Raw genomic sequence first — 27,744 nt, forward strand, 5'->3', positions numbered from 1 at the left:
GAATAAATGTTGAAAGTTTCGATTTCCTTGACTATAATTGTAAGTTAGAAATGTTAATATGTTTTATTTGATTACGAATAGAAAGAGATTCGTTTACGATTGGAACGAAATAGTGTTTGGAAAATAAAATAAATAAATTTGTTGTGTTGGAATTGAAAAAACAGCGTTGCCAGAAATTGTTGAAAGTTTGGATTTTACCATGATTTTTCAAATCCTCCGGACAGACACGTCCGATTTCTAATGGTAATTTTAGTAAAAAAAAATCGTAACCGCGATAAGGTATATAGCAGCATTGATAATTCTTGGGGCGAAATCAGTATGCAGGTAGCATGGTGGAGGTTTCGAATTGCATAGTAAGGTTGCTGGAGCATAAAAAGCGCCGCCTTTTGACCGCTACCTTTGTTGCCGTTCGATGAGTCGTAATGACTGTTTAACCGGTATGTTAGCCTATTTCCTGGAAGTATAAATCTTGATATAGCGAGGGTGGATCGTGTACAGTACGTCGTGGGCAAACTAGGAGAAGACATCTCCCGTCGGTGTGTTCGCATATCGAGGTAAAAAGAAGATTAGTAGTATTCAAAGTGGTTGTTGATTCGAAACAAGATCTCTCGATTTGATGTTAATATCGTAGGAAACTATTCGGTACAATGTAAGAAAATATAGAGAGTGATATTTGCATAGAATTAGAGAAACGTAGATGTGTATTTCTAGATAGAAATATTAATAAATATATTTTAAAGATTCTTAATAGTTTGGTTTTTAAATGTTAGATGCATCCACGTGCATTGTACGTGTTTGCAATCGTGGTTCACGCGACCAGAAGCGTCGAACGCGAAGATAAAGTAAGATGGTATTCCGGTTTGCGGACTGTGCTGAAGAATTGTCCACCAGAGTCCTGGAATATGGATTCTGGCCAAGACGAGTTTTTCGAGACGTTTCGGAGGTGCGTGCAAGACCGAGCTTTGGCAGCTTTCGACTCGCTGCTGGATGACGACGTTATCCCAGTTTTCGACGGACTGGATCTCGTTCGATTTCACGAGAGCAGAATTAATTATACGAATAGGTAAATTGGTCATCTAATCCAGATCGTCGAAACACGCACACGATTTACAGATTTGTTGCTGTCGTTTCACAGTCTACTCTACACCCTGACGCAACGTTAAACACAAAGCGAAATACAGTTTTATCGTTATTCAGTCCAAACTCAGACCAAGCAAAAGTAATAACAGTCGTTTTTCGGTATTATCAGCACCCTCGATATGGCTGTACACTGTGATAGTAGGTACATACCATGTACCTTCATCCTTGAGAGAAAATAAACAACTGGATTAGCGTCAACGCCTCGTTTGGTTCACTCGGATAAAATGGATCATCGATCACAAACAACACTTACGAGATTTAAATCATAAAATATTATTTTGTTCAGGGAGCCCGGAGTAGACGAAACGAACAACTGGACCGCAATAATTGTGAAACGACTATTGCGAGTTCTGCGCACTCACGTATTCAAGGTCGACGTGGATCATCTGACCAGCAATATCCCTTCTCCGGGAAACGACTCGAAAACGGAAGTAGAGAATAATATATTCCAAGGTTCGTCGAGTGTTGTTAATTGCCCCAAGTTCGATATTAAAAATTAAACTCCTGTAAATTTTTAAATGTGAAAAATGTAGTAATGCGATCGGAAATGTTTAATAGAAAAGAGAGAGTATGACGAGTCGTTTTGTTGGTTGTTATTACCAGGTCGCAGACGACGCCTCAGACGAAGACATCAGCACATGATGCCCTTAATGTTGATGGGGTTTCTGTTAATGGGTTCGATTTTCATTCCCATGGGCTTCCAATTCCTGGCAGTGCTCGGTGGAAAAGCTTTACTTCTAGCAAAAATGGCTCTGATTCTCTCTAGTATACAAGGATTGAAAAAAATAGCCACCAATGGTGTAAATTACGGATTATACCATGCTCCAGTGGCGGATCACGGTTGGCACGAGAGGAGCCACATAGAACCATCCTCGCCTCATTTGGATCTACAATTCCCACCACACCCGCCATTTCTTCGACCCTAATTTAAATTTAATAAAAACCATTAAAGAAGAAGAATAATTTACGATTCTGTTGGAACAAATTGTTATTCTCGGTTATCGTTGTACTAGTTACCGATTATACAACTATAGATATCAAATGTTTCCAATAAAGAAATAATTATACATAGATGTACATGTTAGATGGAAGAAAGTAGGATTTTTAATGTTTATCTGGCACCAGCCAGCCAGAATCGTGAAACGATGTCTTTAGAATTGCCGACAATAAATGTTAGAGGAAAAAAGCGTTTTACTTGATCAAATAATGGATGGACGAAAGGCGTCGTAAATCTCGCGTACGTGATTTAATAAAATTCAGAAGCATTCCAGTGAATAATTCAGTTCCCTATTCTTGTATAACGAAAAGGACGGAGGACACTTTGTATAAATCGATAGCTACGCGCGCGAGTACGTTTCCGACGGCATTATAATGTTTATTGCGTTTTCTTATTTTGTTCCTTTTTATCAAACATCATTGTTAGAAAAATATGAAACCGATATTCTATAGATAGGTGGTATGTATACTACCTACATTGTATCTGTTCACGTAACAATTTCATCATAAATACAACCAAAATACATATACATGTATAGTGAAAAAAGTAGTTGACAAGAACCACATTAGTTGTAAATTATACGTATTAGTTTTCGAAGCCCGTTGATCAACGATCCGAAGTGTGCGTACGTAGGCCAGGTAGGCGAATCGGTTATCGTAAGCGTAATCGTCGTTATGTTCGAACCGTTCGTTCGGTGGATATGCGCGGACGTGTCGGACCAGCGGACTATAAGAAGGGACGCCTCGCGTCGCGACGCCGCACAATCTCCACTTTGCCCTCGCTCGAACTTGGTGGCGCGTCCAAGTGATATTCAGTGCCCACGGAAGAGGACGGAACGCGAAAGAGAACTGTTTTCTTTTTATCCATCGCTCTATCGTCCGTTCGATCATCTCACCCTCGATAAAAGAACAAATATGATGCTCGTCGATGGATCAACAACGCGTCGACTTTCCTCGATGATGTTCCTCTTTGCTGCTTTTCTGCAACCCACTTTGGCTTTAATTAACGGGAACAATGATTATCAGCATTATCGACAACAGGTATGGTATATCTACATATAGTTTGCGGGCTTAAACTTCTTATAAATAGTTGCTTGGCTATTCATTTTACTGTTCTTTTATTTCTTTTTTTAAACCTTGCTCGTTTTTTAATTTCAATAATGGACCATTCAACTAAACTTTACTCCTTGTCTTTTTCTTTTAAAACTTTTCAAAGACTACAAATAACGAATATACAGGGTATATTCGTTCCAACCAACGAATTAAATAATTCCATCGACGAACAAATAAACATTAAATTAAACTACATACAATCTCTACGCATACTTTTCCATTATAGTAAACTTGTTACGTTATCACTTACAACGTCCTAAGAAGGTTTCGATAATGAAATTTTCACCGACCATTACTCAAACTATGTTTACGTCTACCTCCCTTGGGTAATTGCAATTAGTTGCACGAGAGTACCTAGGTACCACAGACTGATTTATACATCCTCCAATTAACCAACCGTTTAAGAAAAACTAAAACTAAAATAATTAATTAATATTAGTATCGTACCAATATCCTATAAACAATGTCGAGTTGCGAGACGTAATCTTGCGCGTCGCTTCCTACGTCGAACCATATTCTATCGTCGTTCTTGGCATCTTACATTATTATTAATTTAATCATTATTTTCTTTAAATAATTAATCATTTAAAAGATACTATTTTAATAATATCATCACGACCAATAGGTTCGTTCGTACCGTTCCGATTCGATTCGTTCGTAGAGCGTCTGAAAAAATACATTAGATTCTTTCTTTTTATTATTTCTTCAAGAAAATTCTCTAGAGATCCTTCGTACAATTTCACTAAATTGAGAGTGTCGTTTCTTCAGGGGCTCCTGGACGGAGCTATACACTTTCATTAATCAGATTACGCCTCACCCCACCCACAAACGGGACGACTAAATTCAACTTCCAAGATCAACCTTTCAATACACAATTTACAATTAGTTGGAAACTCAACGGTCGGGATTGTTTGTCCTACGCAGAAACATTCTGATTCAGCCCCCTCCCGCCATTGAAAATTTATTTCCTGCATTTTTAAAACAACCAACGACCGAATATTTAAAAGAGAATTTTTTCCAAAACTGTTTACATTTTTCATTTCTCCAAAACAAGCTTTGGAGAATATTCGTCGCGGAAGAATTTCAAGCAAGGTGAATCCGTGTCATATCAAATATTTACAACGGCTGTTCCGCTATTTGTTCCACGATTACGTGCTTGTAGTAGATCGTAAATTCAGTAAATTGCCAAGTAGAGTCTCTGGTTAACGCGTAATAATTCTAATCCTCCTGTTTCTCGTATTACATCAACCGATTATTCTTTCCTTTCGCCGCGCTGCTACACAAAAAAACAAATTATTTTTCTTTACCAACTTTCCTACTTGACCGACGTACATGTACATGTATGTAGGTACATTAATTAATCTTTTTCAATCGAATTATTTAGATTTAAAGATACAAAGCAAGATAATTATTTCAGATAATCGTTTGCCAGTTTCCCATTTTTTCCAGTTTAAATTTACTCACCGTTTATTATTCTTCTTTAAATTGTTCTTTTTAATTTATCCATTCTTTCGAATTCTCCCCCTTTTCTCTTCTTTCGTTTCGTTTCGTTTCGTTTCTTTTTCTTTGTTTGTTTGTTTGTTTGTTTGTTTGTTTGTTTTTTCTTTAAATATATAGCAATTTTCCTATATTTAGTCCAAGCGTTGCACGGTTTTTCCAGTTTGCGACGTTGATTCGCTCGCGATTATTATTAGAGATGCAACGACAGCGTTATCGACGATCGACACCCTTAAGGTTTTCACTGGCGTCGCGACGCTCGTGAACAAATTCATGTGACGTTGTCAGTTTTCACAAGACCTCTGAAACTCTTGTTTATTTTGATTTTTTATAATAATTTTACTAATATTATCCATTTTATTCTATTTTTAGCCCCACTCTGATCGATGATTCGTTTCACGCTATTGATACCGGTTGTTGGATCAGTATTTTTAACGAATAACCCATACGATTCTACACCCTATTTAATCAGTCGAACGGAGGAGAGAAAAAAATAATTCCGTCGTCGATCAAAAAACTATTTCTACCACAAATAATGATTACTAAGTAACGCGAATCTTTTCAAGTTTATATTTATTAGTAATGTTTATTTTTTCAAATTAATTTATTTCGATTTAAGAAAGATTTATTTATTTATGTCGAACATAATAATACGTACATATAAAATAATTATAAAAATAATTAGTTCGACACGAGTTTCTGTCAAATAAATATTTTATTCTTTCTAGGTTGCTGCTGGAGACCATTTTGCTAAGGACTTTTATCGCGCGAATGTGAAAGATGACTTTTTAAATACGTACTCTTATTACAAGCCCGTGACAGGTAAACTTTTCATAGTACATTTTTTTTATTTTATTAAGGAAACGTTCAGCTGTATTTAATCGTAAGCACGATATCTACCTATACAACTAGACTAATCGTAAAAATAACATTTTAAAGGGGTATAATTCGGGTGTATACAATAAAATTACGATTATTGATACGCATTCTCGGGACTAGGATAATGCCGGAAAATCAAATATGCCAGATAAATGGACTATACGTACATAGCCATCAAGTGATAAAAACGAGGAATAGAATCACAGACGAGGTATACATGTACGAGTGGACCTTATATCGAATCTAACAACCACCTACCCCTGTTGACTATTTTAGGAGTTTTGGTCGTTTGAAAATTTCACCATTTTTATGGCGTTTTTCTCACTTTATGGAGTTAACGAACAACTTTTCGAACATTCTTAGGATTTCTAATTATTCTTTACCAAAATACGCGGCGTTGTTTGCATGTTGAAACATTAAAATTCAGGAGTTATGATTTCTGAAAAAAAAAAGCACGGAATTTCGGTCAACCATTTACAGCCACACATATTTTCGGAAAAGAATTATTTTCTCGAAACTGGGAAGGAATTCGGGGGTATGTCTATTCACTAAAAATTATTGTAATTGACCCCTGTAACTGAAAATAATTTTTTTAGAACGATATGACAATTTTTTTTTTCGTCGAAAAATTTAGGCACCTACCCCCTGTCGATTTTTCTTAGAAATTCCTTTTTCATTTTTAATAATTTTGTTTAACGCCCTACAGAAAAGTTGTCTAATACTTTTTTGTAGGTACTCATGAGCTCTACTTCAGAAAAAAGTTTCATTGAAATGTATTCGCTATTGTAGAAGTTATGGCTGTTTCAAAATTGTACCACTTTTATGGGGTTTTTCTCATTTTGCGGGGTCAAGGGTCAACCTTTTGAATATTTTTGCGATTTCTACATATTCTCTAGCAAAATACGCGTAGTTTGCTTTTTTAAACATTAAAATCCGTCAATCCGTTCAGAAGTTATGACATTTTAAAGATTCGCATGAAATTTTCGGGCAACATAAATCTGGCCATAAATTATATTTTCGGTGATGAATTTTTTTCTCGAAAATGTGTAGGAATTCGGGGGTATGTCTAATGACCAAAAATGATTGTAATCGAGCCCTGCAACTAAAAATAATTTTTTTAAAACGATTTGAAATTTTTTAATTTTTCCAACTACTTGACACCTACTCGAATTTTTTTCTCGAAACTGGCTAGGATATCGGGTGTATGTCTATTCAGAAAAAATGATTGTAATCGAGCCCCGCAACCAAAAATAATTTTTTTAAAACGATTATAAACTTTAAAATTTCGTCGAAAAAATTAGGCACTCTCCTCCCCCCGCTGTTTTCTGTGTTTAAAATCAGTTTCTTTTCTAGTAATGACAGATCACCTGTTAAAATATTTTTCTTTAGTTGGTGAAGAAAACATTTGTCTTGTTTGCAGAATGCATGTTTGTGACGACAGAGCCTGGATCGTTCATCTATAGTTCGAAATCCGACGACGCGGAAGTCTGTGGCGTCCATTTTCTAGCAGGGCCTGATCAAAACGTGGAGATTAATTTCATTAGTTTCGACGTTCCTTGCGAACATGATGGATTAATATCGGTAATTACGATATCGATTAGCCTAGTTGTTTGAAAAATGTACCGTAGAGTAGCGTATAGTTTCATAGTTTCCCGATTCCATATTTAGTTATCGTGTGTTGTTGCGTAGATTGTGGATGGCTGGGAATTAAATGGCGAAATATTCCCCAGTGAAATGGATCATCGATTATCTTTGAAGCAGAGGAACAGCGAGTTTTGTGGTAAAAGTATGGGCATGAAGAGAACGTTGGTCAGTTCGCAGAACGTTGCAGTTATCCGGTATAGAATACCCGTGGCTGGGAAAGGATTCACGGTCCTTGCACGATTCGTCAATAATCCAAGACGTAAGCAACCAAAAACTAAAAATATTCTGGTTAACATTACTTAAATACTATCTATATTTTAGTTTATAATTTAAATTATAACATAAATGGCGAATTGTTTCTAATTGGGTGTTACAGCTTGCAACGTGGTTGCATCGAGTCTGACCGAGCCATTCACGCTTCGGAATTATGGAAGACGCATAAACTGCACCTACGTCGCCCTTTATCCTGGAACTGTGCAAATAATCGCCCTTGGTGTCGGAATAACAAACTTTTTAGGGTCCATTCGGGCCACAGAAACTGGAATTATACGTAAAGTTAGTGGAAAATAAAATCTATCTATTTAAAGTGTATCTGTTGTAAAAATTGTTTGTCAGTGAGCCCAGTGATGTAAAATGTCTTTCGTTTACTTGCAGTGCGATCAAAAGAATCCACAGGATCAAGTGGTAATTGGAGGCAGTTACGGTTTGGATACGAGTAAAATGGAGGTGGTCGATTCTATTTGCGGGATGAATTCCAAGCCAGGTAACATGATTAATAACTTTACCGAGAATCCTGTTGATTCTCAATGGGGGAGTAAATTGAGTCAATATCGTTTTATTCATCCTGATCGATATTTACTCACGTTCCAAAATAGATACGATCATACAAGACTAGGAAAGCTAACTTTAAAGAAACTTTAAAGTTCCAATGATTATTAATTATCAACGCAACTAAAAGAAAACCTGTTTTTCTTTCTGTTTCAGATTATCGAGAGATGGTGGAATATAGCGTGACTTCTGTAAAACTAATATCCAGTGGTTTCTTTGAAAATTCCGTAACCGTGCAAATTCTACCAATCAAAGATGACTTTCACGACACAAATATAACCAATTAACGATCCAAAATATTTAAAAAAAACTCCATCGTCAACGGTTCAAGTTCTATAAAACTCCATAAATATTGTTTCTCCCAATAAACAATTCCTAAATCCAACCATTAATAGTTCCACGCTCCATTATTTTAAACAGAATCATCGATTCTGAACCTATTCGAATAGTTTTTAACCGTAATTGTTATATTTATTTTACATTTATTTCTAAATTTCGATGTTTAATTCAGGAGTTATTCTACATATAAAACAGACTGAATTTATTTTTTAAACATTTTCCTTAATTATTATTATTATTGTTAATCTTAGGGTATTTATTTAGTTTAAAATTGTTTAGAAGACCTTCGGACGATTTGATTAATTGTGGGAATTGTGATAATTGCGTGTCGATAAATGTGTCAAACGTGTAGATTTTTCTCTGGTTAGTATGTGTTATTGTATAGAAAATGGCCTCGAATTTTTATTCTTCTAGAATGCAATTATTTATTAAAGTGTGGCTGTTCATTGAGACGAGTTAATTAAATAAACCTAAATTATTCCTCACTTTTTTACTGGTTCTTTTTATTACTTGAGATTATTTTTCGTCAAATAACGATTTACTTCGGTCGTCGGGAATCTTTCGAAAAATCAATTTTTTTTTAGTTTTCCAACATAACGTAAACGAGTTTTCTTCCGACGAAAATAATGTTTCGGAACGATCAATTATCAATATTTCGCGTTGATTAAAATTTCAAAGAGAGAGTTGAAAAATCACTCTCTTGCGATCCCTCGTAGATTATGCTAGCTTCCGACGCGCATGGTTTGTTCGAAATACATAGTTGCTATGCGACCCAACCATAAACAAACCACCTCGTGTTGTATCATGCCAGAGAACTATGGTTCGCGTAATAGCATTATTGATCTAATTGCGACAGGAAAATTCTGTTCGAATTAACTTATGCTATTCGTGGTCGTCGATCAACATGTTACTAAAATATTTGGCAAGTGTGATGGACCCACTGGTGAGAAAATTTTTTAATTTATTCTAATATTTATGAATTACTGTACCGAATTGGCTAATAAGTTACGAATTTTTCAAGTAGACATCTTTTTTGGAAAAAAAAAAAAAAAAACAAAAACACGTATTGCTTAATTTCTCTTATACTCTTCTTATACTGAAAATTTTCAAACGAACAAAGATATTTTGAACAAAGATATTTTAAAAATTGAAAAAATAATTATTTAAACGTCGATTTCGTATTGAAATTACGACACGATTACATTTATAGTTTTACAACCGTGAAAGTATATGTATACCGACATATAATTGTTTGCATTACACTTTCTGGCAGGCATATTGAAGAAATTACCAAATCACTATGATAAATATTAAGTTTATTTAGTAAATTTTGCAATTTCTGAAGCTTCGATCGAAACTGAGTCGGCAAAAGAAAACCGTTGTCGATAATGATATCCAATTTATTTGAAATAAATAACTAGTGTTTCTCAACGGAAAATTCGTAAATTACTTCGATCAATGGATCGATTGGATCATTCTAATCGAAAATAAATCAAACTATGACTCTGTTCCGGACTATTATTTTCAACCGCGTACAAAACAAAAGGCTTCCGAGTTTCAAAGCAATTGGCAAAAACCACGTCAATACCTCTAAAAATAGCATAATTATCGTGCTAATAGGGTTGTTTTCATGTAAATCAGGATTATGAAAATCAAGTAATGGGTATAGTTTGGTCCCCCAACGGCTTAAAACTAGCTATCGCATCCTCCGATCGTTTTATTTACCTGTTCGACGACAATTGCGTGAAACGAGACAAATTTTCAACTAAACCCATCGATTCAAAGGCAAGTATAATTGGATCCAAACAAGTATAAACATTCTGTAAACTCGAATTTTAAACTCCAGACTGAATTCGTTTTATTTAATTTGTTTCAGTTTAGCAAGAAAAGCTATTTGATCAAAGACATAGCTTTTTCCCCAGACTCTACCAAAATTGCAGTTGGTCAGACCGATTGCATCGTTTACGTCTACAAAATTGGCGAACAATGGTAAGTTAAATAGTATAAAATACAAAAAAAAATAGTAAAAATTGCGAAAATAATTGATCAATTTCCTTTGTTACCGACAGGGGAGATAAGAAAGTAATTTGCAACAAATTTCGCCAAAGTTCGTCGGTAACTTGTTTAATTTGGTTACTGGAGGGACCTATTATAGTTGGTTTGGTGGATGGAAAGATTCGTGCAGCGTTACCAAAATCTCAGAAAGCTCAGACTCTCTATGCAGCTGATTCCATGACTATTGCATTGGCTTCCAAGTAATTTGCATACGTTTAATTACAATTTTATTCGTAAACTTCCATTTATTCTCTTTGTAAAAGTTTTTAGTAAGTTTCGAATTTTTGTTTAGTTAAATCGGTTTACAAAGGATCTAGTTTTTCGTTTTTTGATACCACAACAAACAAGAAATCTTACCGACCGTCAAGTTCTTTAACGTTACAAATATAATTAAACAAATACAATTTCACTTTTTGCCTCTGCAAGTATATAAAACAACACTTTTGTATCCAACAATTTCGAATATTTTATGTAAGGAAGTATTTTTATACGAAATAGTAGTGCATTTCTCTATGTTTAAATATTAATAGGGTTTGCTGGTTTGGCTTACCGACCGTGGAAACATCGACGTCTGCCTATTCGATCGTAGAGTCCTTCAAAGTTAGTTTTCTTTTTCTTATTTTCGTTCCAAATTAGAAACTCATAGGTCTAGTACAGACAAGGTACACGATAGACTATGGAAGTTGGTTTTTTAATATTCGCAACCGTTAGCTCGAGAGTGTTACTTAATAGGGTATTGCCCAGTCCTTTGCTCTTCCTTTCCATTTTTTCCAATCTTAAACTAAAATAAAAATAAAAATAATCTGACATGTTAATACGGTGAAAGGCCAGAATAGAAACTTTGCTTTAAAACTGTACGTGTAAAGCGCCAGTTGCTAACCTGAAAACCTAAAACTCGGCTGTTTTGGATTTCCAGTGTCCGTGGCACGGGATTTCTATCGAGCCACGCCGATGGAAGTATTATCAAGTATCACTTGACCGAGGACGGCAGTCACGAGCCATCAGGGCGAATTTGCACGCACAGTGTGCCCGCGTATGCTCTGGCATGGCCACAATCACACATCGTGGCAGCCGGGTGCGACAGACGGGTCACGTTTTACGATTCTCGCGGGAAACCGGCCAAGAGTTTCGATTACAGCCGCGAAGACGAGAAAGAGTTCACGGTGGCATGTTGCAGTCCCAGCGGACAGAGCGTTGCCCTCGGATCCTGGAACAGAATCAGGATCATGGACTGGAGTCCCAGACGCGATATCTGGGAAGAAGCAAACGTTAAATCTTTGCCCAATTTCTACACGGTTACCGCCATCTCGTGGCGTCGCGATGGATCAAGGCTAGTTCTTTGCAATTAACATAAAAACTGTTTTTGCCAAAACTAAGAAAATATATAAATATATTATACTTTGTTACCTTGAAACATGTCCAAAAGCGTGAGAAGCTTTGTAAAAGATATCTTTGCCTTAAACTTTTAACTTTTCTTTGAGGTTGTCACAAAGTAGTCTAATACTTGCAGGCTCCTCGTGGGCAGCCTCTGTGGCGCTGTGGAACAATTCGAAACTGTTTTGAAGAGAACAGTAATAAAAGGAAGCCACGAGGTGGCTTACGTGGGTCCTAGTCAAGTGGTAATTCGACCATTGAAGGAAGGCAACAGGCCAGTGGTCATCAGATCGCAAACTGGGCATGAAATAGAGGACGTCAAAGTCCTGGGACGGGCTGATAACAATGTAATTGCTCGTACAGCCGATACATTACTTCTAGCCGATGTAGAATTGAACCTAATCAGTGAAATTCCATGGGATGAAAAGAGTAGTAGCGAGAAATTTTTCTTCGAATATCCCAGAGTGTGTCTGATCTTCTGTTCTGGGGAACTGACCATCGTAGAATATGGAAATAACGAACCATTGGGCGCTGTGAGGACAGAATCGGTGAATCCCCATGTGGTCAGTGTAAGAATAAACGAAAGACAGGCGCCAGGAGCTTTAGATAACAAAAGATTGGCTTATTTATTGGATCCCAGGACAGTTAGGATAGTGGACCTTGTAACTAGCGCCACGGTCGCCATGATTGCTCATGAGGTGCGGGTAGATTGGCTGGAACTAAGCGAAACTGGCCAGAGACTACTGTCCCGCGACAAAAAGGCAAGGTAAGAAAATCGTCTTGATTGAAGAGAATTCCCTGTACCGTGGTAGTTAATATATCACAAATAGCCATTTAAATGAGAAATAAATGTGCAGGTTGTGGTTGAGCGACGATCTAGGTGGACGAAGCTTGCTTCTAACCGGGGTAAGCTTCGCCTCTTGGGTGTTAGGCAGCGACGTGGTTGTGGCCCAAAGCAGCCAAACACTGGCAGTTTGGTACAACGTCGACGCTCCCGAGGTGGCTACGCTGATTCCAGTCCGTGGAGATGCTATGGACATTGTTAGAGAAGACGGCCGAACTTCTGTGACAGTGGACGAACTCGGTGGAAAAGTAGCTTACTTATTGGACGAACCTCTGATTGAATTCGGTACTGCATTGCACGATAACGACTTTGGTAGAGCTCTGCTGTTTCTGGAAGAGCTGGCGGACAGGCCACAAGCGGAGGCCATGTGGGAAAATGTGGCCAGAAACGCGATGACCACTAGACAATTGCTGGTCGCTGCCAGATGTTATGCAGCTTTGGGAGATGTGGCTTGTTCCAGGTTAGAATCACATAAAATCTCCCCTCTGAAACACTATCGATTGTTATTTGAAAGACGTTAAAGCAAATAGACCTTTCTCATCGTTAAGATAGTGGATATTCGGTTCGTATAAACCGAAGGGCAGACAAATGGGTTAGGTTCATGACGCTGTACACGATTATTGCAGAAAAACCTTCCAATCTAATATTAGTTTCGGTACATTCTTTCATTTTCTTCGGACGAAGGAATGCCACATAATCTCAAATTGAGTTAAATTTCTCCAGATTTCTCAAGAACATCATAAAAGTCGGTCAACAGTATAGTTCAGAAACTGGAAACGATCCTCTTTCGAGCCCAGACTGTTGGGCCAAGCTTGCAATCCTAAATGGCGAGTTGAAGACGGCGGAGGCAATATACTTGGAACAGAACGAATTGAATCAAGCCTTGGATATGTACCAAAAGTATTGGCGGTGGGAGGACGCGCTGCTCCTGGCACAGAATCGTGGCTGGCCTGGCTTACAGGAGCTTAGGGACAGGCAATTAACCTGGCTGCTCGAAAGCGACCAGGCAGCCAGGGCAGCCGCTATTTTGGAGGCCTCGAATCCCCGGCAAGCCGTCAAATTGTACCTAGAGTCGCGACGAGCCGGAAGAGCAGCCAGATTAGTCCTGGCCGACGATAATCTGTTGGAAAACAAGTCGATTGTCAGTGAAATTGTTAAGGTTCTGAAGGCGACCGACTTGATGGAACTAGCTGGAGAAGTTTTCGAGAGGACCTCGGAACCCCTGGAAGCCATCAAGTGCTACTCCAACGCTGGAGTGTTCGCCAGAGCACTGGAGTTGGCTCGAAAGGTGGAGCCAACTTCTGTAGTGGATCTGGAACGCGATTGGGGCAAGCATTTAGCCTCTGCGGGGCATTACGACGCGGCTATCAATCATTTCATCGAAGCTGGAGAGACTGCCCTTGCCCTGGACGCCGCTATCAATGCCCGCCAGTGGAGAAAGGGTTTACAGATCGTGCAAGTATGCTCCCTAAATTAGTTTTACCGAGTTTTATAGACTCTTTTATGTCCTAAATTGTTGAAAAGATATTTCTGTTGCATCTGCAACACAGAAACTTCCATAGACTAACAACGTTCCCTTCTAGGTAATAGAAGACGACGGGCCGGCAATACGAAAAAAGTGCGACAAGTTGGCAGAGTATTTCGCCGCAATAGGCGAAAAGAGCCTCGCGGAGAGGCTTTTCGTTCGCGCGGGGGACCTCAGACGCGCCGTGGAGGTTCACGTGCAGAGTGGGGATTGGATGCGCGCGTACCAAGTGGCCCAAGACAATATGACACCTGAGGAAGCTAATCAAGTATTGGGGAAGCACGCGGCCGCTCTGTGTGATTCTGGAGATCTAAAACGCGCCGAGGAGTTGTACCTCGCTATAGGCGAGCATGACACGGCCATAGCGATGTACAAAAAAGCAGGCCGTCGGACAGACATGGTCAGATTGGTGGGTAAATACAGGCCGGATTTGCTCAAGCCGACTCACGCGCATTTGGCGCGAGAATTGGAAGCTTCGGGCAAGCCCAGGGAAGCTGAAGAGCATTTTATCGCGGCTGGCGATTGGCGAGGCGCTCTCACTGCCTATAGGTCAAACAATCTCTGGGAAGATGCCCTAAGAGTGGCGAAACAGAATTCTGGGGACGGCACTGCCCAACAGGTCACTATTCTCGTTCAATATGGAGTATTTTAACTATACATACATGCAAATTAAGAAAATTGCGAATGGGGAGGAGTGAATTTTACTGATCCCATTCGTTCAACTCGCGCGATACTAACTTGACTTTTAACAATGTCTGTAGGTTGCCTTAGTGTGGGCACGTACCCTGGCCCCGGAGCTTGGAGCAAGATTGCTGATGCGGTTAGGCTACCTAGAGGGTTGCCTTCAGCTGGCCTGCGAGGCTGATCTCTTCGACTGGGCCCTGGAAATCGCCAAATATGGCGACCAAGACCAAAAGAAGGAGGTCCATTATAGACACGCGATGGTTTTAGAAGACGCTGGTCACTTATCCGAGGCTGAAAAAGAATTCATCAAAGCGGGTAGGCCCATGGAGGCGGTTCAAATGTACATTCATACTCACGACTGGGAATCTGCTGAAGATGTTGCGCAAACGATCGACCAGGATGCTGTTGCGCAAGTATTGGTGGCCAGGGCCGCAAATGCAGCGGATTCCCAAGACTATTCCTTGGCAGAATCCCTTCTGCTTAGAGCCCACAAGCCTGAAACTATCGTGGATCACTACAAAGTAACTAGTTTACCCTAAAAATTCTCCACTTTTGTCCTTTTCTGACCCCATAACACTCACACTTTTGAAACGTTGCAGAAGGCAGGAATGTGGTCCGAGGCTCTGCGCGTGTGCAGAGAGTATTTGCCGAGCCAAGAAGCAAATCTTCGTCGAGAATTGGGCCAGAAAACCGTCTCATTAGCCGACGGAGACGCTTTAGAGGAAGCTAAAAAATGGCTGGAAGTCGGAGAAGTCCGAGCTGCTCTGGATGTCTTAATTTTAGATCCTCAAGCACCTAGATCCTCTCTTATCAGAGCAGCAGACATCCTGATTCATCAGGCTGACCCGGAAACAGCAAGTCAAGTGGGTGGGGGCCTTGGAACGAGATTGTTCGAGGTCGGTGAACACGCTTTGGCTGCTCAGGTTTGTGGTGACTTGATTCCTATCTAGCCTTCTATTTCTGATAAATTTTTTAAATCTATTAAATCTTGTGAATCTTTGCAGGTATTTTTGCAAGCAGACAGACTGAAGGACGCCATTGAAACGTTAGCGTCGGTAGGAGAGTGGGAAAAGGCCAGACGAATCGTAAAAGAACTGGCACCAGACATAGAACCTTACCTCGAAGAGAAATACAGAGAGGCTATGTTAAAAGACGGACAAATAGATCGGTTGGTGGAAATCGATGTGGATGCTGGCTTGGAAATGCTGGCGAACAAGGGCCAATGGAGTCAGCTGTTCGAAGCAGCCAGCTCCCAGGACTCTCAGATTCTCCACAAATACATTGCGCAGCGAGCTGCGCAACTTTTGAAAGGACACGCCCCAATAGAGGCTCTGCATCTGTACGCAAAGTACGGGGCGCCGCCCATCCCACAAAACTGCAATCTCTATTTACAGTTATCCGAAAGCGTCCTGAACTCCGAGGTAAGAATCGGTGGAACACTACCAAAGCTTCTGGCGTCTCGAATCTTTTATGTTCTAGAGTTATAACGAAATTATTAACGACGAGCAAGTATAATTGGAAAATTAGAAAATTACTAAGAAACTAACTTTTAAAAGTATAATATACAAAAGTGTTGGTACCTCGATACACGATCACACTAACGTTTCTTCCCTTCATTTCGTTGACAATCAGGCGTACTACGAATACAAGTATCTGGCCCTTCTCCGAACGGTTCTCCTCGACATTTGTACCAATCTCAAGTCCTCTGCGACTCCCAACTCCAAGTTCGAACGGTTTCTCGAGTCGGCACATTACTCGGCTGTGAAGCGTGGGTGCCAGGGTCACCCAGTACTCTCTGGTCTGGTTCTAAAGGCCTCGATTAGCTTGTTGAGGTACACGGACTTCCTTGTTGCGGACCGTGCATATTACGAGGCCGGCGTCGAAGCCAGAACAGCCGGTTTAAACAGCGAAGCTTTTGTTTTTCTAAACCACTTCTTGGACCTGGAGGAGTGCATCGAAGAGGGCGACAGCACAGTGCTCGACGTCGACGATCTGGTCGTCACGGATTTTCCTACGCAAGTCCCGTTGCCCGAATCTCTGAGCATGTCACCGGAACAGCGAGAAGAAGCTCGAGAATGGGTGCTCACGGTGTCGATGGACCAGAAAGTGGATCAGACTTTACCTACCGACCACCGTGGCGTCTATGTGGGATCACTGAACTCGCCAACTACAGAAATTGAGCTCCTTCAGGGCTGCATATTAACCGGGTACCCAGTACGAGGCTCGACAATTCGATTTGCGCAGGTATTTTTCGTAAATATTTCGCAACACGCGCCACGTTTCGAGGATTTACAGGTCGGAAGAGAGTTTTATTTATTATTTTTTATAAGGTTGCAACCGTATAATCGATTACTATGTTCTTACCAGAGTGAACGTGTGGCAGACCGAGACGATTGGTCAAAGCTGATCAACACAGCTCAACAAACTCCTCAGGACTCACCGCTAAATGATATCCTAGCTTTCGTACAAGAATGGTGCGGAACAGTTCCCAGCTATTACTTCTGAAATAATTTCGCATTAGTTTCTCTTTGAAAAGTGTAAGAATCCATCTACGAATACAAAACTAGATGCAAACATGTTCAATTTTTTACTTACAACTACTCAATGTCTTTTTTATTTTCCAGGCTTGATTCGAATCTACCAAATCTCACTAGATACAATCTGATGCACAAGTGAAATCAGGAACAAAGAACAATTCTACGATAGTCTTTTCATTTCGAGGATAGTAAATCAATCGAAGGGTGTTCGTTTCTCTAGAATTTATTTAAAGAAGTCTGTATTATGTAAATAATTAGTCTAACTTAAGCATAAATATTTCTGTACGGTTTGAATATACGTGCAACGTGTGTCCGTGGAGATTCTCAATGCCTTAACTTTTCAATTGAAATCCCCCAGCGAGCTATTATAACTATCACTTGTTCGCATACCAATTCACGATGGATAATTATGCTACCGATGAGTATGCGTTACATTCACACACGGGTTTCATTTTTAAAAACGATAGTACGAGTCAGAAATACAGCTGTTTCAAGTACAATTGTTTCAACGAATATCTCTTTCCAATTCTTCTCGGATTATTGAGTCTATTTCGAACAACTGCACAAGGATCTAATGAAACGATACGTTGTTTTCAAGAAAGTAATGTTAAATCTTCGCACACAGAATTCAGCCAGAAACATTTGAAAAATGCTGGAACACGCTGGAAAACGTCGCTTCATTTTTAATCCTCCTCCCATTTCTTCCGACAATTCAACACGATTCAGGATCGAAATACAGTGTTTTATACCACCATTTTCCAAGTGTCTCAACACTAAATTAAAACCGCAAAATCTAAATTAAAACTTGACAATTCTTAAACCTACGATTAGGTTTCTAACTTATTCGGAGCTGAAATTAATAATAGATTCTATGAAAATATTCGAAACGAATACGAAGATCACTGAAGATGATGCAATTCGATTTTCGAATTCTTGTTTGTTGGACAGTGTTATTAAATACCATGCAGACTTGGAATACCTGTGCTTAACTTCTCCGAAAAGTAATCTTCCGTACCAGAAGAAAAAGAAAAGAAAAAAACGAAGAATCTATTATAAATACATAGGACGATAGAGAATATTATTTCAATACTTTTCCTAGAGTTTTACATAAGCGACTGCTTTACTTGGACAACAGAATATACTATAGCAACGATATATGCTAATGTTTTTGTCTGCTGATAGTATAATGAAGGAATTGAAACTACGAAACTATACAAGACTATACAAAAAACTTGCATCTTGCCAGAACCAGCGAATTTTTTTTCCCCCCGCAACGATCTTCTCAATTCACAGAAAGTATAACGAAAGAACTGAAACTCTACTAACTATACAACGCGCTCAGTTTCTTTTGTAACGGTCTTTTCCATCTGCAAAGATTCTACTAAAGAAAACGAAAACTCTACTACCTATACAAAACGTCCCCCTGCCTTTTCCAATAACCCCTTTCCTCCTTTACTAATTACAACTACTGATCTGCGTAATCCTAAAGACCGGTCCAATCCGCAAAAAGAACCTCCTCAGAACAGACCTCATCTCCGGCTTCAAATCAAAACACATCACCTCGCATAGCATTGGATAGCAACTAGACGCATGGACGGCGAACCTACTATCCGTCATCTTCAAAATCCTAGTCAAAAGCAATAGTAAAATAGGCGTCCAGGCATCCCTATGAGCCTCGTTGGACAATTCCAAAAAGTACTCCAGGGCCTCACAAGCCACTTTCACCAATCTACTCTCCACTTTGCTCCAATCCCCCCTCCGTGCCTCGTCGCTATACATTTTGAACAAAATTCTCAATGCACAGGCCAATGACTGAGTTTCTTGCTTTAAAAGATTGGGTTTCGCATTCCCGCGAAATCCAGCCTTCCAAAGAACATTCCTTTGCTCGTGATCGGCGTTGAAACTCTTGGCGAACCTGTGGGATCTCAGAAGGCATTCCACCAGCTGCAGAAGGTGCGTCGTTGTCAAAGAACAGTACATCCCTTGTTCCTCCTTCTGCTGGTCCCCACCGACTCTAACTCCGATTTCAGAGGACTTTCCATTGAACATGTCCGCCTGGGCCAGAGCCAAGTTCTCCTGGTCCTCCTTCCTGGACGTGGCCGGGTAAAACACCACATTATCTATAGTTTGGATCAGCTCCAGTTGCACCACGCACTTAATTAATAGGGCAGAGAAGATTTTGCTCTTTGTAGATTCTGTGTTTGTTAAACTTTGGGAACTGGTGCTGCGTTTGAGGATGCCTGCATGGACGTCCAGATCCCCGGTGATGACCTCCAGGTCAGATTCCTTGTTGGGCGACTGTGGTCTCCAAGTTAGGAGAGCAGAAGGCAAAGTGCTCTTGAAAATGTCCAGTACGCAGCAACAAGTCTTTTCCCAGGTTTGTTCGTCGAATTTTATCCCGTTGCTGATTACCAGATTCTCCAGACAGTTAGTACCTGACCTTGCTAATTGTTCGTTGTCTTGTTGGACGCACCAGAGTAACTGAGAGTAGAGTTGCTCGAGGAGGAGGGGACCTAGAGTGTCGTAGAACTGGGAGAAGACGTCCACGATCGCGTAGAGGGCATGATTACAGGTTGTCGTCATCCATTCTGCCTTCTAGAAGAGAAAAAGAGAGAATTAGTTCTTGAAAGGATTTACATAATTTTTAAATCATTTTCAAAGTTGGTTTAGCTTTGGCTTTCCAATCTAATGATGTCTGCATGCCATCTCCGTTACTTGTTCCTTTACTGTTGCTGCGCTCATTGCAAGCTTTCGCTCCACATATTTGGGATTATAAAGCTAGCTAAATGCTCTGTTATTAGAGACCGTAATTTTCTATACGCATATATTGCAAAGGATCGAATAACGGAAGAAACATATATCTTGATTAGTCAAAAATATTAGCTACGCGTAGAAAATAAGTTTCATTTACCTCTGTATGTTGCTCGGGAAGTTTCATATTGTCGAATATTCTGAACAGAACTTGGAAAAGGTCTTTCCACCAATGCGGTTTGAAAGATGCTCCGTGGGTCTTGACAACGTCGAACAAAACAGTCAGTGCTCGTGTTCGTACGTCAAGTTTGCATCTACTCACTATGCACGACAGTTCGAACAGCAGCGGAAACCATCCCCTTACCTGAACGATCGATCAATAAGCTCCGATTACTAGAAAATAACAGAATTTGGCTATCGTCGAATGGTCAATACCCTTACCCAAGCTCTGTCCTCTTCGGACACCATTCCGCTGTCATCCATCATGCCCTCCGCAAACAGATTTGGATTAGCATCTATGTACGAGGCACAAGACCGTATCAGTCTTATGGCCTCCATACTAGTCTCCGGGAAAGAGGCGTTACAAGCAAATTCACTGAGGCACTTGACTGCGTCTTGGAACGAATCGACCATAATACTGAAGTCCTCTGCGTACAACTCGTCTGCAACGAAACAAAGTATCATAACAATCGAGATAATAACAGAATTAACTAATTCTATGTTATTTGAATTTTTAATGATCGCAAAGAACTAGATGTTTAGGAATTGTTAAATATAATATTTCAAGTTCCTTTTTTTTTATTACAAGGCACATGATTAAGTTACCGGAGACTTTATCGTAATTGTTTCATACTTACTGATAATCTTTCCCGTCATGGAGAAGGCCAGCTCGACAACAGCTTCGTCCCTGTCACTAGCAGCGTGATGGAACACGCTGAATATATTTTTCCATCCAGATCGAATATTAGGAGCTTGCGAGTGAACGATCTGTGCCACGCAGCGAACAACCATATCCCTAATCACCGGAGACCTATTCTTCTTCATGATGTGCTCGAACGGTCTCAAGAAATCCTTCTGGAACCTAAAGTTCGCGAACTCTCCCTTCTCTATGAATTTGGTTGCCAGCTGTCGCAGAGAATCCACTGCAAAGAAGGCGATGTCTTGTCGGGGACTGCAGCCAACCCTGTCAAAGTGGTCTCCGATCACTTGCCAAATCCTGGACCACTGCAGCCTGATACGACCCATATTGTAGTAAGAGATCTCTACGATCTTGGTCAGGGAGAACATGCGAGGCTGAGTCGGGTGGGACAATTCTTCCAACGACACTTGACACAGAGCTTTCACAAATTCCACGATAGCATCGCCGTCCAGTCTGGTGGATCCTGTGAAAATTCTGTCGACAGCTACCACTACGCTCTGGGAACTCGTCTCCCCTATCGACTCCTTTACGCTGGCTGCAAAGATATTGATTATCCTTAATTTCCAATATTCTTTGTGCGAGCCATAAATCTTCGAAACTGAACTTTGATAATCATCAGACAATTTCCTAGCATTAATTCTTTAACAAAATATGTATAGTTGTTTGCAGAGCATAATTTCCAGGGACTAAAAAGGATTCGGAAAATAACTGTTTCGAATCGATTCTGAAAAGGTTGTATATATATTGGATTCGAAACAATCCATTACATTGGCTAATAAGTAACGTTTAATCTTTAAATTAAATTGATCCAAGACTTACGGTCGAGTGAACTGAGATTCAAATTGTTGCTCTGGTGCGAACTATTGTGTGTCAGAGTAAAGTTCACCAGCGGTGATGGAAAATGTGGCTTCGATGGAGGGCCCAAAAGCTGAGGTCTGACTCCTGTGCCAATTAGCTGTGCCAGCTCCAGCTGCGATATACACTTTACTACATCCAACCAGGAACTACCTAAATAGTTGCCATCCGTATGAGCAACGGTGATCAAAGTTTTAATTGTGTCAATGTTCTTGGCCTTCATCTCCGTGATGGGGGAGTTTGCAGTCAACAGAGTGAATCTGGCCAACGCTTGAACATACGCGTCTCGTTCCAACTGCAACACAAAACAAAAATTCAACGCCAACTCAAGTGATCGATTTCAATCAGTATCCCCCATATCGAGAATGGTAATTCGTCAGATCCCAGAGAATTATTTAAATCATTTTGTTACACGTTTTCTGGATATCGTAAGTATAGGTTTACCGTCATGTGAAAGATGCAAGCTATACGTATGGCACATCTGATACCATCCAAACATAGAGAAGCGATTTCAGGGTCGTCACAATCCTGCAGGCCCACGCTAAACGCTGCTAAAAATGGCGTCCAGGCGATTTTAAACATCGGACGCACGTGTTCCAGATGTTTGGCCGTGGTGAATGGTGCCTGAACGTGGCTAACAGATTCCATTAGGTTCTTCGCTGCCGTAGAGATCACTTCCATTTCCATGTTCCACAAAAGTCTTCGTTTCTTCTCGCTGGAAATCACTGGAACATCAAATATGATTCAAATTACAACTCTTGGAGGTCTAAAACCTCATAATTGAGACTTTTGTGTTTGGTATACAGTCTGTAAAACATTCGTTACGAAGTCTATTGGTGGCCTAATCAACAAAAATTTACGGCCACGGTTTTTATTTTCCAGTTTTCAATGTTTTTTTTTACCATCTTAAGTAAAAGAATGCATCGAAAAATCGAAAGTTATATAAGAAATATTTGGAATTGCGAATTAGCATCAAAAGTCCAAAAAAATCTAAAATAATCTCCATTTACCTTGTTTCCCAGGTCTGTTGGGATTGGACTTCATTTTAATTTCATTCCCAGCAATTTCGTCGTAGATCTTCGATAAATATTCCTCGGGGAGGTCCTCGTTATCACTGCTTCGCCTGTTCAATTTAATATACTGCTCTTTCGTCATTTTGTTCTTCACCTGAGGCGAATGGAGGTCCGTAGTCAGCATAATGATGGAAAACCCTAACACGTAAGCTGTGTCTGCGCTTGTGAATAATCCGTTGCTGGAAAAATAGAAAAAAATTGCTGAAATATGTTTCTTTTTGGCACAATAGTCTTGTCAATAAAACTTGTTCGACTATCATAGTTTTTTCACAGAAAGACAATTGTCTTTAAAGCCCAGAAAATTGACACTACTAGCATAGTTTTTGTCATAATTCGATTAAAAATTCGCATACTTGGGATTACACTCGCAGTATCTACTGGCGAACTTCTCCATCAGTCGATCGATCTTCTGAGCCTCTCCCGGAAGTCTGAAACCCTCCAAGAAGTACCTCAAAGCGGTCACCAAGTCTCGATCATTAAAATTCATTTGATCTATGTAGCTGTACATCGCCTGATTGTGATTATGATCGCCTAGGAAATCGCCGATGGCAGTCTTGTCCAATCGTTCGTCCATGTGAAGCCACCTGGCTACGTCTTCCGACGAATTCCCCAGGAGTCCCTGTTCCTGAAGATACTGGACACCTTTACTTGGCTTTCGATTGAATCTAAAAAGAAGAAAAATAGTATTTTATTGTAGTGTAGTTTTAGTTTTGACCGACAGAAAGATGATAGCGATTGGAAAAAGGACTCTATGATATTAAATCTCATCAATTTTAAACCGTGTCTTTTATTCCAATCGTTTAATATAGTTTTTATGCCACAACAAAATCGGAAACCAAACAATGATAATATAAATTAATACATACATATTGATTCCAGTTTCCCAGGCCTCTTTCTGCTGCTTCTGTACTTCGTACTGTTCAAGCGAGTCAGGAATTTCCTTGTTCCCCGCCAGACTAGAATTCGCAGACGACAGGCTCCCAGCGCTTCCATAACGTGGTAATGGAGCCTCTATGGGAGGATCTGGTGGCTCCGTTGCAAGTTGCTGGTCCGCTGGGATACTTGGGTTCACATAAAGATCTCTGCTCCACTCTACCATGCATTTCAAGATCGAGACCAAACACTCGAGTCCTCTGATTCGCATCGACTTCTCCTGATTGGGCGAAGCTCCCAATTCCAGGGCTTGTCTACCCTGGGCGATTTTCGATAAGTCATTGACAAGCCTACGACAAACAAAAGAAGCAAAAGATCGATCGTTGAATTCTAAAGATGGTTTGTCGCGTTATTAAAATGGAAAATAACAAGTTTCTCATATCTCTTTGACTAGATTATGGAATTCTTTACACAGAAATAATTCTAATCTTTGATTTGGCGATAAATTTTCAATAAAATGAATTTTCTTTAATTCGTACTTAAAATATACTAAATATTTTTGTCAAAAAAAACTGTTTCTTTCTCAAACAAAGTCTACTTCGGAGAAACTTTAGACATCCATCCTCCATTCGTTGAGCCCTTCAAACATGAAATTTTTGACAAACTTGTTCCTCGCATAGAGTTAAAACACGATTTAAAAGGAATATGATATTTCGACATAAAGCTTGGGATTCTAATTTAATTTCTTAATCAAATTCTGCAAATACTATCGTCCAGTAGAAATTTACTTCGTATACCAAGAAAAACAACTATTATTATCTATACAAAAGCATGATGCAGAAACAAAAGTCAATAAAAAAGATTGAAACATTAATAAACATAAGGTTTTCATTTATATCGTTAATAAATATTTCCTCACCTTTCGAACAAGTTCGCAGCAGAGAGGTCACAATCGTAGTTGACGTAAATGTCAACAACGCTTTGTGCATCCGCACAAATGCGAGTTAAAGCATGAATGACCATCCATTTGTGTTCGAAAGAGCTGCTGGAGGTTTCGAGGATGTTCATGAAGATTTCCTTGAAGAAAACTTCAATCTGCATTTTTAAGTGTACTTTGAAACGAGCCAATAGAGCCAGGAATAGCGCCAGCGAGAGCTCAAACACCTCAGGGACCGAAGATACTCCATTTTTTGACAGTGCCACGCAGAGATACTGTTTTATGGCTATGACAAACATTTCGTTCGATCGTAGAACTGGTCCTGCATTCTGAAGGATTCCGAGCAGAAGCTGCAATGACAGGATCTTCGATCTTAAATGGTGCGATCTAAAACACATAAAAAAACCTTTAAAAACACTCGAAAGGAATGGAAGAATAGAATAGAATAGAATGGAACCACAAAATAAAATTATTAATGAAAATTCCTGCGACTTTGCAAATATGAATGCAGGACTGAAAGAAAGATGGTTTCATGCTGCAAACTACTACACTTGCTTTAGAATGCATAGATCTTTGTAACATAGATATCGAACAGTTCACCTGGTACATATTAAGCCGAACGTACTTGGGATCCAAATTGCCATCCGGAAGTGGTTTCATGGAAAGTTTGCAAAGTGCTCTGAAAACCAAGAACGCGTCCTTCTGCAGTACATGTGTGAACTTGGCTCTGACCATGTTGTCACTTTCGGCCACAGCTTCGTCAGAGTTGTCGTCGATGGGCACTTGGTCCAAGCTTGCATCTTCTGAAATTGCTGTGGCCACACAAGTCGAGCCCTCTGGTACTACGGAGTTCATCACGTCCTCCAGAATTCCTCGAACGATCAGCTGCGGTTCCTGGTTGGGCTCTGTTGAAGTTTCCTCATTGTTCGCTGCCTCCATTTCCAGGTCACCTCCAGAATTGCAACTCTGGACTATCTCAGATTGATCCATTTCATTACGGACACACTCTTCTTCCTAGTAACATAGGTTTCAATTTTAATTTAAGTCTGTGTAGTTACGTACCCCATTAGGTTCAACGATTTGCCGACGTTTCCAAAATTCCATCCATCGTCATGAATATTCTACTTAATGAACTCACCGCTTGCGTTTCCATTCGAGCAAAGATAACATTAATCATCTGTGTTAGAGTTGCTCGAGCCGTTGTCTGATTGACCAGGTTCTTCGAGGCCAAGTAGACACTGTAAACGATTCTGATTGCAAGCAAAACAGTGCCTTCGTGAACTTCGACATGTTGACTAGTCATCACTGTTAGCAGGGCCTTTATAATTTGTAGCTGTACACCTTCATCCGTCTGAGGTCCAATAAAGCATCCACAAATGGTTTCCACGATGCGAACAATCAACAATTTGTTTGGCTCTATGGAGTCTGGAACGTTTCCAGTGAGATGACCATAAGCAATTAATTTTTGCAGACAGTCTAGAGCAGTAACCACGATTCGTGGCGATTTGCTCTGGCACGCAAGTTCGAAGGGAAGAAAATACTTCTCCGCGGATATTACATAGGACTCACTGCGCGGCTGTGGCAAGGCAGTGGAAACCTGCGTACCTGACACTTCCTTGATTTCATTGCGCAGATTGTCTGCGAACAAATATACATTGGATTCAAAAATAGTGAAACAGCCAGAGACAGTTATGTTAGAACTCTTCCTGCTACAATATGGCATTGTGGACAAAGTAAAGAACCTTCATGATACTCAAACACATCATTCTGGATCTCTGCTTCGTGGTATTAAATTTCCTTCTACGTTTCTTTCGATTTTGCACCTTCATTTCATTTTATTATTCTTAAGGATAATAAATGTAAAACTCAAGCAAAACAGAAACTCTAATAAATGCGAAAGCAATATTTTGAGTTATAGCAAACAAAGCTAAAAATGACAAATTCGCCATTAATTTTATGAAATATTCTGCGCAATAGTCTCTCAGGGCTTCTAATGTCCGTCGAATCTAAGCAAAACAGGAAATTTATTGTTGTGGAGGTTATAAATTGAGTATGCGCGTATTAGAAGTGGAAACAGGGACTAATATTTGTAAAAAGTTTACCGAGCGCAGTTTCACAGGACTTCCTGAGTTGCGAAAGGTGCGACCGCTTAACATCCCGGTCGGCCAGGATTTTTTCCAGTGCTCTAATAATGAACATTTCTTTAGAGTTATCTTGCATCGTCGCCAAGCCAATTCTCCGCTAAGCTGGGACCGGAGAATACATGGCCCGACCGGAGATACGCATCGTTACAACCATAGTTGGTACTATTCTTCTTGCATTCTTGATCACCAGGAGGTGGTCCCTTCGAGGTAGAGGTGGACACAGATTCTGTGAAACGAGGATCGATCAGGGAATTTATTTTGGACTCTAACGATGGAGATAATGTGTTTGTCACGGAATTAAGGCTTCGTCGCGAAGCATTTCGAAGGAAATGATGATGAAATATTGAAATTGACAGCAGTTTTGTAGAAACAAGATAGAAGATTCCGAAACGTCGAAGGTGAGCCACGCCGATCGTACTAACATCTTGCGGCGCGACGCAGAATCGACTTTGCAGAGGTAAAGACTGGTTTTCACGAGGCAGCGAAAGGTGAGTTTCTAGATCTTGGAAGATGGCAGAGTTTTATAAGAATTTGTAAATAATTTTAGGCCAAGTTTGATTTTGTAATACTAACCTCGTTTTTACGATGGATTGGGTATAAATCATTGTCAAATTCAACACAAGTCAATATACATGATAGAAAGTATCGATCCATTAGACAGTACCAACATAGAGTAGAAAAGGGTAGGCACAATTTACTTTTTATTCTGTATATGGAGAGTTTCTATTCTTCATGAT

At 39.9% G+C, this 27,744-nt stretch overlaps 4 protein-coding genes and 2 long non-coding RNA genes across 9 annotated transcripts; 3 read left to right on the forward strand and 3 right to left on the reverse strand.

Annotated features, from left to right (window-relative positions):
* Osi23 (DUF1676 domain-containing protein Osi23) lies at positions 1 to 2,066 on the forward strand. The gene is made up of 4 exons (XM_076780820.1): positions 1 to 554; positions 771 to 1,063; positions 1,427 to 1,593; positions 1,744 to 2,066. The coding sequence occupies exons 2-4, from the start codon at positions 771 to 773 to the stop codon at positions 2,064 to 2,066; spliced, it is 783 nt and encodes a 260-aa protein (XP_076636935.1). The 5' UTR covers positions 1 to 554.
* On the reverse strand, positions 684 to 11,546 carry LOC143349504 (uncharacterized). The gene is made up of 5 exons (XR_013080928.1): positions 11,372 to 11,546; positions 11,042 to 11,272; positions 1,741 to 3,117; positions 1,394 to 1,644; positions 684 to 1,304 (listed from the first exon to the last, which is right to left on the reverse strand). It is a non-coding gene; the product is annotated as an uncharacterized LOC143349504 (long non-coding RNA).
* Positions 2,886 to 8,862, forward strand: Crh-bp (corticotropin releasing hormone binding protein). 3 transcript variants are annotated; one of them, XM_076780817.1, is made up of 7 exons: positions 2,886 to 3,177; positions 5,475 to 5,568; positions 7,046 to 7,206; positions 7,315 to 7,528; positions 7,646 to 7,824; positions 7,924 to 8,032; positions 8,254 to 8,862. In XM_076780817.1, exons 1-7 carry the CDS (start codon positions 3,052 to 3,054, stop codon positions 8,382 to 8,384), a joined length of 1,014 nt encoding a protein of 337 aa, XP_076636932.1. In that variant the 5' UTR covers positions 2,886 to 3,051; the 3' UTR covers positions 8,385 to 8,862. The 3 variants fall into 3 exon arrangements, with proteins under 3 accessions (XP_076636932.1, XP_076636931.1, XP_076636933.1); XM_076780816.1 differs by lacking the exon at positions 8,254 to 8,862 and having other exon boundaries at positions 7,924 to 8,235; XM_076780818.1 differs by lacking the exons at positions 2,886 to 3,177; positions 8,254 to 8,862 and adding an exon at positions 5,159 to 5,292 and having other exon boundaries at positions 7,924 to 8,235.
* Positions 9,304 to 17,672, forward strand: Oseg2 (intraflagellar transport protein Oseg2). Its single transcript, XM_076780822.1, has 15 exons — positions 9,304 to 9,379; positions 10,078 to 10,221; positions 10,313 to 10,425; positions 10,506 to 10,691; positions 11,408 to 11,821; positions 12,002 to 12,631; positions 12,723 to 13,169; positions 13,433 to 14,168; positions 14,293 to 14,853; positions 14,996 to 15,439; positions 15,518 to 15,841; positions 15,923 to 16,339; positions 16,551 to 17,162; positions 17,286 to 17,455; positions 17,543 to 17,672. The coding sequence occupies exons 1-14, from the start codon at positions 9,341 to 9,343 to the stop codon at positions 17,421 to 17,423; spliced, it is 5,205 nt and encodes a 1,734-aa protein (XP_076636937.1). The 5' UTR covers positions 9,304 to 9,340; the 3' UTR covers positions 17,424 to 17,455; positions 17,543 to 17,672.
* On the reverse strand, positions 14,911 to 16,584 carry LOC143349505 (uncharacterized). Of its 2 annotated transcripts, none has more exons than XR_013080930.1 (4): positions 16,499 to 16,584; positions 15,500 to 16,393; positions 15,275 to 15,413; positions 14,911 to 15,209 (listed from the first exon to the last, which is right to left on the reverse strand). It is a non-coding gene; the product is annotated as an uncharacterized LOC143349505 (long non-coding RNA). The 2 variants fall into 2 exon arrangements; XR_013080929.1 differs by having other exon boundaries at positions 15,275 to 15,419.
* Positions 17,663 to 27,429, reverse strand: Sec71 (ADP ribosylation factor guanine nucleotide exchange factor Sec71). Its single transcript, XM_076780811.1, has 13 exons — positions 26,966 to 27,429; positions 26,002 to 26,501; positions 25,489 to 25,877; positions 24,846 to 25,250; positions 23,920 to 24,276; positions 23,407 to 23,718; positions 22,991 to 23,232; positions 22,425 to 22,705; positions 21,945 to 22,275; positions 21,064 to 21,660; positions 20,648 to 20,868; positions 20,367 to 20,570; positions 17,663 to 20,050 (listed from the first exon to the last, which is right to left on the reverse strand). The coding sequence occupies exons 1-13, from the start codon at positions 27,081 to 27,083 to the stop codon at positions 18,911 to 18,913; spliced, it is 5,097 nt and encodes a 1,698-aa protein (XP_076636926.1). The 5' UTR covers positions 27,084 to 27,429; the 3' UTR covers positions 17,663 to 18,910.
* Positions 27,430 to 27,744: the final 315 nt, after the last annotated feature.

This window comes from Colletes latitarsis, chromosome 13 (assembly GCF_051014445.1).
Source record: "Colletes latitarsis isolate SP2378_abdomen chromosome 13, iyColLati1, whole genome shotgun sequence".
Lineage (NCBI taxonomy): Eukaryota > Metazoa > Arthropoda > Insecta > Hymenoptera > Colletidae > Colletes > Colletes latitarsis.

What these genes read in the sequence shown, in the direction of transcription:
- Sec71 (XM_076780811.1), bottom strand. Translation starts at nt 27,083, where the DNA reads ATGCAAGATAACTCTAAAGAAATGTTCATTATTAGAGCACTGGAAAAA. An exon ending in GATGGCAATTTGGATCCCAA is followed by an intron (nt 25,251 to 25,488) that starts GTACGTTCGGCT and finishes TATGTGTTTTAG; the next exon opens with ATCGCACCATTTAAGATCGA. An exon ending in TTCCCGAGCAACATACAGAG is followed by an intron (nt 20,051 to 20,366) that starts GTAAATGAAACT and finishes TTTCTCTTCTAG; the next exon opens with AAGGCAGAATGGATGACGAC.
- Crh-bp (XM_076780816.1), top strand. Translation starts at nt 3,052, where the DNA reads ATGATGCTCGTCGATGGATCAACAACGCGTCGACTTTCCTCGATGATG. An exon ending in TTATTACAAGCCCGTGACAG is followed by an intron (nt 5,569 to 7,045) that starts GTAAACTTTTCA and finishes TCTTGTTTGCAG; the next exon opens with AATGCATGTTTGTGACGACA. An exon ending in AACATGATGGATTAATATCG is followed by an intron (nt 7,207 to 7,314) that starts GTAATTACGATA and finishes GTTGTTGCGTAG; the next exon opens with ATTGTGGATGGCTGGGAATT.
- Oseg2 (XM_076780822.1), top strand. Translation starts at nt 9,341, where the DNA reads ATGTTACTAAAATATTTGGCAAGTGTGATGGACCCACTG. An exon ending in CTAAACCCATCGATTCAAAG is followed by an intron (nt 10,222 to 10,312) that starts GCAAGTATAATT and finishes AATTTGTTTCAG; the next exon opens with TTTAGCAAGAAAAGCTATTT. An exon ending in AGGGTTTACAGATCGTGCAA is followed by an intron (nt 14,169 to 14,292) that starts GTATGCTCCCTA and finishes GTTCCCTTCTAG; the next exon opens with GTAATAGAAGACGACGGGCC.
- Osi23 (XM_076780820.1), top strand. Translation starts at nt 771, where the DNA reads ATGCATCCACGTGCATTGTACGTGTTTGCAATCGTGGTTCACGCGACC. An exon ending in AGAATTAATTATACGAATAG is followed by an intron (nt 1,064 to 1,426) that starts GTAAATTGGTCA and finishes TATTTTGTTCAG; the next exon opens with GGAGCCCGGAGTAGACGAAA. An exon ending in AGAGAATAATATATTCCAAG is followed by an intron (nt 1,594 to 1,743) that starts GTTCGTCGAGTG and finishes TGTTATTACCAG; the next exon opens with GTCGCAGACGACGCCTCAGA.